This window comes from Lagopus muta, chromosome 11 (assembly GCF_023343835.1).
Source record: "Lagopus muta isolate bLagMut1 chromosome 11, bLagMut1 primary, whole genome shotgun sequence".
NCBI classification, from domain to species: domain Eukaryota; kingdom Metazoa; phylum Chordata; class Aves; order Galliformes; family Phasianidae; genus Lagopus; species Lagopus muta.
In genome coordinates this window covers 17,999,758-18,016,060 of record NC_064443.1, presented here as the reverse complement: position 1 = coordinate 18,016,060, position 16,303 = coordinate 17,999,758, and the positions used below count along the sequence as shown (strand labels likewise).

At 44.1% G+C, this 16,303-nt stretch overlaps 1 protein-coding gene across 5 annotated transcripts in view; it reads right to left on the bottom strand.

Moving 5' to 3' along the window:
- The window catches only part of LOC125698623 (contactin-4), a 304,595-nt gene that overhangs the window by 4,584 nt on the left and 283,708 nt on the right, over positions 1-16,303 (bottom strand). For 4 of the 5 annotated variants that reach the window (XM_048957196.1, XM_048957194.1, XM_048957195.1 and 1 more), the window contains 7 exons: positions 7,564-7,739; positions 5,691-5,811; positions 3,498-3,656; positions 2,634-2,783; positions 2,023-2,093; positions 933-1,167; positions 312-427 (listed from right to left, as the gene is read on the bottom strand). In XM_048957196.1, coding sequence (XP_048813153.1) covers positions 312-427; positions 933-1,167; positions 2,023-2,093; positions 2,634-2,783; positions 3,498-3,656; positions 5,691-5,811; positions 7,564-7,739 — 1,028 coding nt within the window. The remainder of the gene's footprint in view (positions 1-311; positions 428-932; positions 1,168-2,022; positions 2,094-2,633; positions 2,784-3,497; positions 3,657-5,690; positions 5,812-7,563; positions 7,740-16,303) is intronic. The other variant, XM_048957198.1, reaches the window with a different exon arrangement.

The following is a 16,303-nucleotide window of genomic DNA, read 5'->3' as shown; positions in this document are numbered from 1 at the left end:
CCTGACCACTGCTTTGGTCTGAGATGGAGGAAATGACCCAATCTGTGGACTTTCCCAAAGAAGCACGCTGACATCAGAGCAGCCTCTCTGGTCATCAGCACACACTGGCTGCCCACAGCAAGCTCTGATCTACATTTCAGACAGCTACTCACGAACAGATGTGTTGCCTTTTACCTCAGAAGTAAAGGAACATCTGCATGCTGAAGGAACAAGAGTAAGGCCCTGCTCAGCAGGACCATGCAGCAGGAGCAATGTTGCTCCAGCCTGCTCAGCACACAGCCCTGGAACCACGCCGCGACTCCCTGCCTTACCTCATAGCCCTGTATCCTTCCTTTGTGCTGATTCTCTCGAGGAGGAGCCCAAGAAATTTCAATGTCTGTGGCAGAAAGGCTTCTGGCGAGAACTGTGATCGGAGCTCTGGTCGGCTCTGGGTAGACGAGTTGAAAATAAAATCAGAGTTTTCAGTTCTGTGTTTAATTAGTCACTAACTGCAAGGGAATTTTCATTATCGCATGTGAAAAGAGGCATTGTGACAAAAACAAACTTTCCCTTTTCAAAACAAAGCGCTGTCAGGCCTGTGCTAGACTGCACTTCCCCTCTGCAAGAGAAATAATAAATGTCATTACTAAGCTCAACCTAGGATACCATGTACAGTAATTAGGACAAGAGGGAACATTTTCTAATCAGTGGACATTAATTCATACTAAATCTCAGCTGAATTCTTTCCAGATTACATATTGCTTTTCCATTAATATCAAAAGATTTCATTATGATTAATGTTATTTTAATGACTATCAAAAGAATTAATCACGGTGCACCATTTATTATAAATCAGAGCAAGGATTAGGTATCAAAGGATGTCGCTGCGGATGCTGAACCCTCTGTGATCCACGGACGACGGCGAGGAGGAGGGGATGGGCTCCTCACACTACCTTCCTCTGCTGAGTACACAACCGTCACGGGGCTGAAGGAGCCTTCCCCCTTGTTGTTGTACACCCCCACTTTCACTTCGTAGGGTGAGAAGGGCGGCAGGCTCTCATTGCGGAAGACGTATCTGGAGGCATCTGGGGAGGCCACGACGGTCTGCATCCAGCTGATGGTGCCGAAGGGGCGGAAGGCCACCACGTAGCCAAAGCCGCCTCCGTTCTGCAGCTCCTCGGGCACGGTCTGTGGGCAGGCAAAGCATGGAGAGGTGGCAAGTTGAGCAACTGCATTTATTTCCTCTGTTGCTTCTTGGTCCTTCCTAAGTTGAAAGTTAGCAGCTGGAAGCCCAGAAGGGCCTATGGGTACCCAAAGTTTCAATGTATGACGATATTCTGTAACGATGGGCCACTGTCCTCTATGTCAAGGGGTTACTTTTGGTGACAGTCTCGCTCTGTAGTCCAGGGCTCAAAAAAATAAAATACTAGGCTGCTAGAAAGATGATCTCTGGATGTTTACGAGAATAAACTGACTGTTGTGTCGGAATACAAATTATATTTTGTGCAAATTATGAGTCAAAGTCACGGCTGATGTTCTTGTGTTTTTGAAACATATTGGAGTATCTGTAGGAGATGCAGCGAAACTAATTAGTCCAATGGAGGAGGAAATTTAGCACATTGAGCTGTGTGGTAAGGAGAAAAACCCATTTATAGTTTTTTAATAACCTTAAAAATATCTCTGGTGATTCATTCTGCCAGCTTGGTCAGGAATAGTGCTAAGTGGAAGCGTTAGCATGTCTAGTGAAGTTCATTATTAGGAAAAATACGCCAGCTGCATCACATCATAACATGAAAATACGAGCAGACAAATGACTAAAGTTCTAGCCCTGGCTGCCTTAAGGAATATTAAACATTCTTCATCGCTGCATCTCCTCTTGCTGGCTTTCATTAGCAGCAGTAAAAGCCAGCATGAAGTGCATTGTGCTAACTCTTAACCATTTGCTGTCACATAAGACTGCACGAGGGTAAGGGTTGAGGCTCAGAAGTCACTGCTGGCTCGCAGCACTGTATTCATTTTCCTCTTGGTTTGGACTCCACTCACCTCCCATGTAATGACCAGCTCTGATTTGCTCCCACCGCCTCCGCTGACATTGGCTGGGGTGACTTCAGGAACTGAGGGAAAAAAAAAAGAAAAAAAAAAAAAAAAAAAGAAGATGCAGAGCTGCAGATAGCACTGAAAATGCACATGGGGATTTTGAAACCAGAGGAGTGTGTTGAAATGAACCAGCTACAGGACTCTGCTGGCCTTTCTCTGCTGGGTATTGGCAACATTAGCAAGTGACTAATTTGCCACCGCAAACACATTAAAAGTATGTCAATAACAGTATATGAAAAGTATGTCAATTAACTTGTGTATTCAGCCTCTAATTGTTTAGTTTAAACATTAATCTTCCATAAAAAGGGCTTTTACGTATTTTCCCATTTCGCAGCCTGTTCCTTTGCAGCCTAACGTGGAGCAGAGGAGGCACGTTTCCCATGACACAGACAGATCTCCGGACCACCACCCTGAGCCTACCACTGCCTGTGACCCTTTTCAGCCAGACCAAGCGACGGGGGCAGCACCCAGAAGCATTACAGCTCTCAAGACTTGTAACACGTCCTCTATGAGCACTTAGGGGACAAGAGTGAACTCAGCTCCTCGCTGCTACTTACGAGCTTCTTCGGTTCTTCTGTTCTCCGAAGGTCTGCTCGGCTCCCCTATCCCAATCAGGTTGGCGGCCACGACTCGAAACTCATACTCGACCCAAGGGTTGAGGCCCACCACAGTGGCTGTGAACGTCCTGCCATCGATCACCTCTGGAACTGGAGACAGACACAGGTCAGGGGTGCAGATAAAGCCACGACAAGTGTTAAAAAGGGCTGAGAAAAGCCCTGCTGGATGCCCTTAGCAGTGAGGGATTAACACAGATGCAACGTAAATGAGGACTGTCAAATGTTTTCTCGTTTTTAATGTTTTATTAATTGCTAAAGTCAGAGCATTAAAACACTGTGCTTTCAGCACAAATTCCTGCCGTTAAAAAGCTTCTCTTGAATTGCCACCTTCTGAAAACAAGGTATCAAGACAACAGGTTTACAAGTTGTTCTTTTTCTCCTCTCAGACTGCACTGTTCCCTCCGTTTAATGGTTACTGGAATGGAATTAACCTCTGGTGGAATGAGCAATTACATCACGGGATTTTTCCCACTATCAGGAAAATAATTCTACTTAAAGATAGGCCAGATGACACAGGCTGTCCCTGAGGGATGTCTTTATAGACCACAATTACTGCTGTATATCTCCAGCGTGGCAACAAAAGACAGGAATTCATTCTGTTTTCCCTTAAACATTCATGAGAAAAATGGATGAGTAACAGCACTGACTGGAACTTAAATCTTCGAGTTGCCAGACTTGAAACCAGTTAAGAAGAGCAGCGTCCTACAGCCAGTGAAACCACACTGAGAGCAGAACCGTGGCTCAGCAGTTCCCAAAGGGCTCCTTCTCCAGCAGCACAGCTCGGTGGGTCGGCGCAGCCCTTACCTGTGCTCACAGCCTGCCAGCCCACCGAGAAGGGCGTCCGTGCCTGCACCACGTACATGGTGATGGGGCTGTGGTTGTCTGCTCCGGGCCTCCAGGACAGCTGGGCCGTGGTGTCGGTGATCTCATCGATCGTCACGTCCTCGGGGGGACCTGGGGGACCTATCAGAAACATTGTAGGAGGGACTGCTTGAAGCTGGGTGCTGACTGTGGCCTTCCTGCCCTGCAGGATGCTCCTAGCAGAGAAATGACTCTGTCTTGCATCACATGGCCACGTCCATCAGTAGTGGTGCCTCTCCCCAATGTGCTGCTTCACAGTGACCTCACCTCTTCACTCTTCCACTTTGATCTAAAATTATTCTCAAATGATATTAAGACCAGAAAATGTTCAAGTATCTAAAATACCCTGAAACTTCCAGTGCCCTGTCATTATAATGAAACTTTCAGCAGGTATAGCCAGATTTAATTTCTAAGAAATTAAAATTCTATGTCATTTTGCTTGGCTGGGGGAAATCAATCACACAATGCAGCCTTGTTCAACTCCTCCAGTCCTTCCACCCCAATGAAATTTCATTGCACACTTCACAATTTACTCCTCTTGCTTGGCCAATACTGACATAGCCCATCTTCTTGCCTTGGAGTAATGACGGTTACTCCCAACATTTCCAGATATACAGCTTAGCAGTGTGCATGATGCCTGATTAGTTCAGAGACATTCATACAGGTGCTATCTCAAGGTCAAGAGAGGGGAAAGAGTCTCTGGTACTTTCATACAGTGACCAGAGGAGACAAGAAGGAATTAGCAGCTGCACCTTGTCTCAAGTAGATGAGATAACCAGTTTGGGACAGGGTGATCGTTCAGCAGGAGTACAAATCCCCTAAAAGCACAGCGCTGCTGAAACCAGGCATGGTTTTAACAGCCTTTCCCTAGGGCTGCATCACATCATCTTGACACAGCTCAACTGACTATGTACTTATAACATCTATTAGGAAAGCTCTGTTTATGCAACAGCTATTCGCTCCCCCTCCAGTCTCACAGCCCAGGGACGTTTCCCAGTGTCATACACTCGGTGGCACAACACAGCACACCTCCTGGTGCAGCTGTAAGACCACCAGAGACATCCCTGCTGCTGCTGCTTCGAGGGAAGGACAAGAGTGGTCTTTTTGCTGTCACCGGCAGCCACTTTCCTGTGAGAATTTCATGTTCTTCCTCTTAGCTTGAAGAGCCAACACTAAGGAAATTACCTAACTGAGGTTCTCACAGCAGGCTGTTTTGAAATGTGTGTACAATAAGAATAACCAAAACCGCGTGTTCCAACTGCTGCATGATGCGAGCATCAACCTTACGTTAGGAGATGAAAAGAGACATTCAGAGGAACCAAAGCAAAATGGGTGGCGCAGCTTTCATGAAGAGAGAATTTCTCACTTCTGGTACATGCGCTCCTACTTGCGTTCAGTTGCCTGAGATTTTTTGCTACATGGAAGACTTGGAAACTGCAATTCCGCAGAAAGGTTGAGATTGGAATGGACCTCTGGATCCATGCGGTGCATCCCTTGCTCAAGCAGGGACAGCCAGAGCAGGGTGCTTGTAAAGCCTATCTTAAACTTTTGGGCGGGGAGGAAAAATTCAAAGTTGGGATGGAGAGAAACAGGGCAGGACTCAGCTTCATGCTTCCCAAGGCTCACAAGCAGGAAAAATATTTAAGATTTTTTGGTAAAGATTCAGACTCAGGTTAATTAATTTCATCTCCATTAAAGTCATACTTAATATCATCTCTGCATAGTAACAAATAGAACCTGACAAGTCAGTGGAAGTACCGAATCAAGTTTATTCTAGAAAAGGAACAACTGTAAAGGAATACAGTGAAGAAGCTGGAGATGATTTCTGCTGCTGAGTTCAACAAATAAATGTGCTCAGCTGGTGCAAGTTTTGCATTCAGGACACGAACGTGTACTGGTGTGTTTATCTGTGCTGTGTCTCCGTTGTACAAGTATGCGTATATGAAAGCAGCTTTATATATGTTGCTTGAAAATGTACTGTGAACCACAGCTTGTACTTCAAGCTTTCTTAGATTAATTACAGGATGCTGGGATCCTAATGAATGTCTCTGAACCCAGGAATTGTCTTACCAGTGGCAGAAGATAAGAAAGAAAAGAAATTTTACAACAACAACAACAGTAACAAAATTCAAATACCTCTTACAATCAGGTCTGCAGCAGCAGATAGCTTGTCCACACTTGTTTGCACCATGCAGACGTATTTCCCAGCATGCTTCAGCTGGATGCTTCTGATCATCAAATCACCAGCTGAATCCTGCTGATAAAGTAGAGAAAAGTGGTTACAATTACTTTTTAATGAGCGCTAAACATCATTATCACATGAAGGACACTGTGACTAATGGATTTATTTTACACTGGCTGATGAAAACATTCGTAATGCAAGCCGTGGCCTATTAAAATTATGTGAGTCTGCCTTGAAGATAAGAGCGGGAGCTCTTCTACAATTATGGCTTCGGCAAGGGGCAAGGGAGCCAGGTTTGGGTCCGTTAAGCAGTTTCCCCATTAAAACAATGCGACAGCCTTTGCAGGTTTGTCTAGATTCTTCCTTCAACTCTCTGGATATCTAATTTATAGCCTCTTCGCCATTCCGGTGTCTAAGTTGTGTCAACATCTATTTTGTAAGCGCAAACCAGCCCAAATTATGAGACATATGCAAAAGCAGCCTCGTGTTGTGGCCAGCATTTTGATTGCCTGGCGTTTCTGTACTAAAGATCATGAGAACAGCACTCTCCTAGGAAATCTTGCATCCACCTAACAGCAGTAATTTGTTTTCCAAACGCCAAATGCATGTCTGATTAACTGTTGAATAGAACTAATTATGTTTCCGTATGTATAGGAAGCTCTGAACTCTTTCTAAATTTTTCTCCAGACACAAAGCATTCAATACATTAGAAATCTCAGGGTAACCTTGTGATTGTGGCTTTCAGACCGAAGAATATTAATACAGTTTGTAATTTTAGCTTTGCAGCCCAATCAAGCACAGTCACAGGGAAGAGCTGTCACCGCTGATGTGCACCCTAGGCAGAAATCTTTACATGCATCTTTTAATGATTTTTTTTTTTAAGGGATAACAGCGAAGCTTGTAAATTGTATTTCCTTTTATTTTCAGCATCAGATTTCACTTCTGACAAATGCAAAGACAGACTGCTTGTCTGCCTGGAACTTGGCACAGTGTGGGACTTTGTAAAGCCTCCCTCGGGGTGACATGCAACGCCCCCCCTTCTCTTCTGTCCTCTACCTCTGCTGAAAATGTATTACAGTTTTCTTCTTCATTTTCTCACACCTGACTGTTCCAGCTATCAGGCTTTTCATACTTAAACCTCAAACAAACAATTCTCTGGACATTACAAAAGTTTGCAACGTCAGTGGGTCCAGCCTGGGTTTCCTAAAAACAAACAAGTAACAGAGAACCCAAACACACCAATGCATCATCACCAGGAAATGCCACAGATAACACTGAGAAGAAACATCACCTCCAATGGTCAGCAACATCTCTACCACAGAGCAGATCCTTTTACGTGGAGGAAAAATACTTACTCTAAGCATGTGGTCCCAGGAGAAAAATACAGTCATGTAAATGAGCCAACCACAGTTTCCGTACAAATACAAAGTTCTATGCTGTTACACTTTGATTTTTTTCTTTTCTTTTTAACTTGTTACGGACTTCTTCCCAATGGGAAAAGTGAAATGGTAGTTTTTTGTAAGGAGAAAATGCATTGTAGGTCTTCTGACATACAGTTCACTGCAATGGTAAACCGTCATTCATGCCATCAGAATCGGGGCACCTCATTAAGCAATTATAACAGTCCTGCATCAACTGTCACAAAGCAGTGTGCTGTCAATGCCTATTTTCTCAGCCTGTGAGACAGAAGATAACATCTCCTAGTATCAGCTTAGTCAAATACATTTGTCCTGTTGGCAGCCCTTCTGTGTGTTACCTGCAGTTATTTCTGCGGCTGCTGACACAAGAGGAGCCCTTGGGGGAGATTACCTTAGAATTGATACTTACCCCGCCGACTCTTTCAAAGTGATCCCCATCTTTTTCAAAGTCTATCAGATGCCCATTGAATGACCAGGTGAACACGATGTCGAGTGAGTGATCGTGAGACACCTGGCAAGGCAGGACGATACTTTCTCCAACAGTGACATCCATGCTGAAAGGTGACACCATCACCCGTGTTGGATCTACAAATGAAGAAAACGGAGGGGAAAATATTAATCCTCTCTTGAACTGAGATAGTTGTGGAGCTGAATCCACATCTCCATGCAATCCAATCCAGTCTCCATCCATCTCCATACAGTATACTGCAACTACAGCATTGACACTGGGGTTTGAAAAAGTCACAGTGCTTACTCTGGAATAATAAAAAAAAAATTAAGGCAATATCTGAACTACTACACCTTTGATTTTATCCCGATACCTTTCGCTTCTTAAAATTCACATGGTTTTTCTCTCTGAGGAGAGCCCACACAAAGAGTAAGTATAAACAACAAGTGATACCAACTGAACCCTTCAAAAGATGCAACCTGAAATTGTGCCCCAACAAACCAAGCAGAGGGGCTTTGTCTAATGTGGATCCTGTGCATTACGCCCAGCTGATGTGGGCAGTAAATGGTCAAACACAGTCCTCTTCTAAGATCCTGGTGGTCATAAACAAGAAGTCACTGACCTGATGACCAGGAACAGAGCAAATAGTTTGGAGATACGTAGCAGAAGAAAGGTGAGAACTGGTCATTTTCTGAAACGTCATATAGACAGAGGAAAGTCAAAAGACTGCAGGTATCTGTGATGTGGGAAGTCCTGTCTGTTATGTGCCAGCTCCATCCTGGGCTTTGGGACCAATCCCTTATTCACAGTTAGACTTCACCACCGCTTTTCTTGTCTGTTTTTAACTTTGGTCATGCAGTGCAAACAAAATGGAGCCACAGGAAGATGAGCCACGATGCATTATGCAGACTTCAGCCCCTCATCTATGCCCATGAATTCCCTCTGCCTCTAAAGTTAACATTTGTCTTTCATTTCTGTTGACAAAAATGCTGTAATTTTTTTCTACAAGGCCTCAGAGGAAATGAAAAGGAGAAAAAATATTGCTTAACAATGAGACCAAAAGTCTGAAAATCTTATACAGACAGATATTTTTGCTTATTCCAAAAATCTATTCTGCACAGCTGTCATGGTAAAATAATACGGGCATTATTCATTCTCTAGTATATAAAATCAAAATCTTAACTACTTCACCCAGGGACTCCTGGATAACTGCTTAATTCTCTGCTAAAATAGTAAAGCTACTGCAAAAACACACGTGCCGGGCAGAACTTTTCACTTCAAAAGTCCACAGAATTAGTAAAGAAAGATTTCACAGCCAACTCAAAGAGCCTTCAGATCAATGTTTAAAATGTTTATGAAGGATATGATTCTGAGATGCAATGAGTGCCTTCCGCATTGCCTCGAGTGCTCCTACACACAGCCCACAAAGCACCAAGCACACTGTGCTGCTCAGCAAGCAGTGAGGTTCTGCTGTGGGTAGCCCTGTGGATCGCTCTCCAGAACTTTCTGCAGGAGGTGAGAAGAGCACGCTGTAGATCTGATTCTTCTTGCTAAAATACACAGTGTTTATAAAAACATAAAGAATGGAACACGGATGCTAATGACCTATTTCCCAGAGCAGCTTAGCACGGCTTCTGTACGACTGTAGGGCATGCAAGTGCCCACTGCCTTTGAAAATTAGGCCCCCAGGTTTCAATCCAATCATGTCAAGAAACATTGCAATCATAGAATCGAGCACAGCGGGTTAGAGGAGCAGCTGATAAGGGCAATGACAAATGACACACAGCACAGGCTCTGACCCCAGCCATACCTGGCATCCACAGGAGCCCCCTGCAACACCCTCTGCAAATCACCCCAAAGGGAATGCTTACCAATCCCTTCTCAAGGACTGGAAAAACTGGAAAACAAAACACCCCCTCACCTTGGACCTGAGCAGAGCAGCAAATGGAAAATGTTATTCAGAAGCCAACTGAGGGCAGCTCAGTGTAGGCACACCTTGGTGGTACGCAGCCAAGCAGTAATCAAATTATTAGGTTTGCATTCTCCAAATCTGTAACATCAGGCTCCTTTTAAATTACAGTGAGTGCTTTAACAATACCAACATCATGCTTTCTGCCAGGTGCTGCCCGAGGGGCTGTGGGCCCCTACCAAGGGAAGCAGCAGCAGTCACCTCCCACAGAACCATCCCAGCAAGGAGAAAAGAGAGCGCGACTGCTCTGAGCCAGCGCTGTGACAGCTTGTCCAGCATTACCACCGAGTTTCTGAAGAAGCAACAAGTGAATGCTGAATGCCAAAGGGAGTGCTCCTAGGGGATGAAAAGCTCCTCACCGTCAGGATGCAGAATAACCTGGCTTTCAGCCCGGCTTGGCTGTGCTGTGCACCCCAGGCTCAGGGTGCAGCGTGCCCCCTGCAGGGCTCTGGCTCTAGGTGTCACTGACAGCTCAGGGAAGCAGGGCAGCTCCCTGCTGCCTCCTTGCACATCAGCGCTTTCTCCAAGGCAATTTCTGTGTTTACTGTGGGAAGAAACACGTGGTGTTCTTTCTACATGCAATTTTCCTTGCTTGCCAACAAGCAGACACTCAGCAGAGCAAATCTGTGCCAGGATGGCTCTGCAGCACCTGAGCATGCAGGGATCATTGCAGCTCTCCTTACCCACGTGTGTCCTTAGTGGCATCCCTTGGTGTTACTGCTGCAGTGCAGTGAGAATTCACTGTATTTCTGACTCATTTAATGCATTTGGGGCTTTGGAACTACATGATCTTTAAGGTCCATTCCAATCCAAGCCATTCTGTGATTTGGCTTACAGCAGCAGAGATCTTCACAAAGTTTTCTTGCTCACTTTCAGTTTGGAAGAAGAAGATACAGAGCTGAGAATCATTTCCCATCTGCGGTTGCTGTGCGTCCCTTGTACCCTGCTAACAGGGAGCTGCCATGGACACTCCGTGCCCCATGTGGGGATGCTGTGCTGCATCCTTACTGCAGACCTGTGGGCTGTGTGCACTGTGGGCTGGAGCAGCAGTTCCCCAGCCTGAAAGGAAGCCTTCTCACCCCGGTTTGCTATTGATTGGGTGTCCATTAGGACGGATTACTTGTTTAGGATAAACAGCTTTGCACGGCTGTGCTTGCTTGTTGTAGCTCATGCAGTGCTGGGTTGTATCATATCGATCTGGAGGACACAGTGGGACACCATCCACAGAGGCATGACACAAATGGCATAAAGTGAGGCAGAAGCCGACACTCACAGATAATGCTTACTTTTTTGTTAAAAAATAAACAAACAAACAAAAACCAACCTAACAAATCATCCTAGACCAGGCAAATATCTCCGAATGACACAAGAAGACAAGGGCAGAACAAGAAGCAGTCCCATGTGTGTGGTACTAAGCAGCAAGATTTCCATGGGGTGGAGGGGTTTTCTACCTGCAGGAAAGTGAACCTGTTTGCATTCCTCAGCTCTTGGCACCCAGTTTCCAAGTATGCTCATTTCCAATGGGGCTCAGCTGTGGTGGCTGTGCTCAGCTCTGCAGGGATGGGATTCGGTGACACCAGTAACGGCAGCACCAATGTTTTTCTCCCATTTGTGATTGAAACGTTTCTCCAAGAGCACAAAGCCCACAGCATGGCAGACCTGACAACTGGCTCAGCTTATGGGAGCTCTTAATGCTCTGGGCATCATTGGATCCTGTGAAAAATGCTTAAGACAGGAAAACATGGCCCCGGACTAAAAAGAGTAATGACTGGTGAACAACTGAAAATGTAGTATGGCCACGTATCTAACAGGGATTAAGGAACGGAGGGGTGGAACATTTGACCTTTCCTGGAAGACTGAAGACTGCTCCAGCAACACGCTCAGTTCAGCTGGGTGCTTCGATGTGCTAAAATTGCTTTCCTGAAAGAGGATCTTGGTCTTTCAACTCACTTGGCTTAAAACTCGCCATAGTAGAACTACAGCAGTGGAACTTCCACGCTGTTACTTTCAGATAGGTGCTTCAGCACGTCGCATGAGTCCTTTAGGAATGCTCTTTGCTTTGGTGCGGGCAAGGTTTGTTTTAAGAGAAGAGTTTAAACGTTGCTCCTCGTAATCTGCCCATCCATGTCCTTAAGCCTCACTTTTGAGATCGCCTTCTTGGCTTCGTTCAGAGTTCAACTGCAGCTGAGGCCCAAATTATTAATGAATTTCTTAAACTGATGCTGAAAAAGAGCTTCCCACAGATTGAAAACTGTCTGAATTGATGCAAGTCTCCCTCCGAGGAATTAATGCCTCCCACCTTGCAGACAGAGACCCGGCAGTCAATCAGCGGATTGCATTTCTGCATACTCAAATACACATCCTTTGTGTGGCTGAATAATAAATGAAGGTTAATTTAAATCTGAAAACACATTAAGAATGGAATCGCATCAAAGGATACTGGGGAGGGATGTACCATTACAGCAAATTCAAAGACAAAATATATGAAAATACATCCACTCCACTGAGAGTACAAAGAGTGTTACTTAAATAACAAGAGGGCACAATACTTCATTTTAACCTCCATTTTAGCAGTGCAATGCAATCTTATCAAATCAAGATCTCTCCATACAACTGTGAGAAAGAAAATCATATCTAATGGGGTCCTGAAATGACAGTCAAATCTGTCACTCACAGAAATTCATCCCTGCTCTTTATGGCAGTGTGTAACAGTGCCTGATTATGCTACAAAACCCAAACGTACCTTCTGTCTCTCTTTGCATTTCAGGCTCAACTGAAAGCCACTCCACTTCAGAGGTGCATTAAATGAAATTGGTATATATGACAAACGATTGAACAATTTGTGACACACTTTATAGATAACCCAGGGAATCCAAGGTGTCACCTTTTGTGGGCTATTGATTGAAACTAGCTGATATCCATCTTTTCAAGTATGGAATAATCTACTGTCATTACAAAAATGATGGCCGTCTTACAGAGAAGGTTAATCAGATACAGGAGAAATCATATCTAATCTTTGATAAATTGCAAGTCACTGAAGGATCAATCACCATTCCCCTTGTAACACAAGACACAGGTAACTGTGCAAACCATGCCATGCTGTCTGTTGTGCAGCCCATGCATGTGGGCTGTGGCCAAAAGCATTCTGCCCCTTTGAACAGCTTAACCTGCTGGGGCTGTTGATTTATGGGGCTTTTAAACATGTTTGGAATGGTAATGACCACAAATAAAAATCTTCAAAAAGAAACAGAGCAGCAATAATATGAGAGGCAGGCATTCAAACTGAGAAATTATAAAGTGACTGACATGGTCTTTGCACTTTCGTGGTAGAGCAGGGTTCTAGATTTTCCCTATCTGAGCCCTATGTCAGTTATCTACACCCTCCTGCTCAGGACCTAGATGTTAGGAATAAGCTGACAAGCAAGAATAAATCCCAAATTTAGAGTCATGAGGAGTCCATGCCTCTTGGAGCTGTCAAGCCTACGGGAAGGCATGAAAATCACTAGGTGGAATTTCAAGCTTCCCAGTGGATGATGCACAGCCTAACCATCCTTAATCCCATCCAAATCAAGTCTTGTATTTATCTATAAGTACTATTTCATACAGAATGGAATCTGCATGAAGAGACGATCCTCTTTGTGCTCAAAATTAATACAATTAGTTCTCAGTAACATTCCCTCACTGTTATATTCCCACCAGAACTCGTGGCTATGTGTCATTAGGAAAAATGACCACCTCAGTTTTCACCACTGAGTGTCTATCTCCTGCTGTTACCACAAGGGCTTCTCTTCTGGTTGGGCTGCTGTATCAATCCCATGAATGCCTTCAGCCAAAGTATTTATCTATAGCAGCATCTGCTCCTACTATTTTATAATTAGAATATAATTAGTAGAAGTTCTCACAAGAAGCTCCCATAGAGAAATGACTCTACCACACAAAAGTAAAACCTGCAATTCCCAAGCTATTGGCAATCTTCACTAGAAAAGAAATCGGGGCATTTCTCTAATGCCTCAGCAAATGCCATCTTGACAACAAGACATAATTAAGAAGTTGTACTGCATTGGGAGAGACCAGATACAAACCATCTGCAGACAGGTAGAGCAATCAATTATGCAAAGACTTACTTGCTGTTTCAGAAAAACCCTGTCAGGTCAGCTTAAAGGTCAACCTCAAATGAAAAAGTCAAATTTCTTAATAAACCGAGTGCTCGGAAAAAATATTGCTGTCACAGCAACATAGAGTTTTCTACTTAAAACTATTTAAAATGTTCTAATATGTATTCTTTTTTCAGATGGAAAATGGATGCCTCTAGTTAACGATAATGCTGAATTCTTATTCAGCTTTTGCATACAAATGGCAGAAAAAACGTGTGGATAGTGCCCTGTCAGAAAGTACCTGGCAAGTTTAAAACTAATTAGGAGAGCACAATAGCAATTATCCCAAACCTCTGGAATTTACAAGCATCCGAAGAACTGAGTCAGACAACGGGGAGAGGAAAAGCAAGCAAGGGAGTGATTTGAGCTCTATTTAGTGGCTATTCGCAGAGGGAGCATCTACAAAACTGCCGGCTTGTAAATTGCTCCTGCTAGGGGCAAACACAGCATGTGAGCCATCCTATTAAATACTTGCTTGAATTTTCAGAGTTTGAATCACAACCAAATGTGAACAATTAAGCTTAACGGAATTACGCGGAATGGAGAATTAGATAAGCAAAAGAGAGAGGAAAGTACAGAGCGAGGAGCTCTGTGGGATGAAGGCCAGCAAGAGCACAGATCTTGGAGTGAAAGGGAATAAAATGAGCTCCGTTCCTTTCTTTCCTTGTCTGACCTTGGGCAAGTCATTAAAAGTCTCTGCAGCCCTATTTACTCAGCCTATCACATGGAAGTAAGGCCTTCATTAGAAAGTGTTTCGTCTTCTTACACCGCTGTGCACAGTAGATATTCTTATTTAAGATAAACTTTTACTTGAAACCCTGTAGAGACCTCTCTGCTGCCAGGCAGGACCGAAACCCAAACACCTCTCTCCAAAAAGATCAACTTACAGTCTAACAGAGCCAACAAAACAAACCTTCAGAGGCCATTTCCTGGGCCACAAAGGTTTAATTTGCTTCCTGGTGAAGGTAAGGCTGTCTCTGTGCGCTCTGCTCCTTGCAAGGAAGTGCCTTGCATTCCCACGTCCCAATTAGTCGGTGACAAATTGAGAAGGCAAGCCCTTCGGAGCACCTCGCTCCTGTTTTGCTCTCCTGTTGATGTACTGATGTTACACAGGGGCAGGATCAAGGCAGGAGCATGTGTGGAATGAGAACAACAACCTGCAATATCATCCCATCATTAGAACTTGTTCAAAATTCTCAGCTTCTATGCTGCTGAATAAATATTCAACACAGGGCATCGTTAAAGCATCCCTCGCATTTCTCCTGTTACACGGCATTTTATTTCTAATTAGCCACAAGTTTTTTCCTATGCACGTTGCTTCAAAACAAGAGCCAAGGTCTAACTAGTGAAAAGACATGTGGAGAGGGGGAGAAACAAGCAGCAGGTCAGCAGCAGCACCTCTCCTTCCAGCCTGGTTTCAGCAACGGATGAGCTTAGCCCTGTCTTTCTCAGCACACAGCTTTGCTGGGATGCAAGATGTGGTCTGCAGTATTCCTCCCTGACATCCCCACCTGTTGCTTTCTGCTGTCTGAGATGTCATTCCTCTCCCATTCCACCATGCACTTTGTTATCAGGATGAATGAATTCAGGCTTGAGTTGCTGCAAAGACTTCCTACCGACACATGAAAGAAACTGAAATTTTCACTGGAGAAATACTGCTCACTCTTTAAATTCTAATAAAGATTAATATTTCAATATATTTGCAATGAAGCTAGAAGAAAACAGTACTGAAATCTACAACTTTGATCATTAGCTCTTTATAATCCAATCAAAAACTTCAAACATAACGCAAATAAAATTTGTATTTCAAGTAAGAGAGTTTGCATGAGAGAGAGAAGCAACCCAAGGCACAGCAAAAGAAGTGGATGACAAAACTCCCTTGTCTTTCACAAGCAGTCTGCTATTGGACCATGAAGGTTCACGTTCCATCATGTTCCCAAATAACTGGTTTAATGCTGTGATACAGCACACCTAGAACTTAACCTCTTCAGGCAGTATCTGATGTCAAATTCTCTCTGCCACCATGACTCCAGGATTAAGATAAGGGTCTCTAGCCTCACATTAACTTTGATGCGATTGCCCATCATCTTACTTAAATTGCATTAGATGAGGTGAGAATCAGGTTCCAGGAGTCCCTAACACTGCAAACATCACCTCATCACACTAAAGCAGTGCTTTAGTTACTCTTTGATGCGCTAAGAACCATCATCACGGCCAGACTTTATCGTTGTGCGCTGAGCTCTTACTACCTGATATGCAACTCTGAGTACACTGGCGCTCCATTCCCCTTCCGATCCAGTTGGGCTCAGGGAGAAAAAGTCAAAACTGTTCAAAGCCTCTGAAGTTTGGTTCTGCTAAGCTGCTTCCAAAACCGCTTCTGAGAAAACACACACAAAGACTGATATTTCCCCGAGTACTGTCCCAGATTCTTTCCTTCACCACTCACACATTTTCCTCCTACTACAGAAAATGTGCTCTCCAAACACTTCATCTGTATCTTTGAAGTTAAAAACATAGCCTTCAGGCCAGTCTGCTCTTAGTTACTATTTTCAAGGATATAAAGTTCTTGGGGATAACA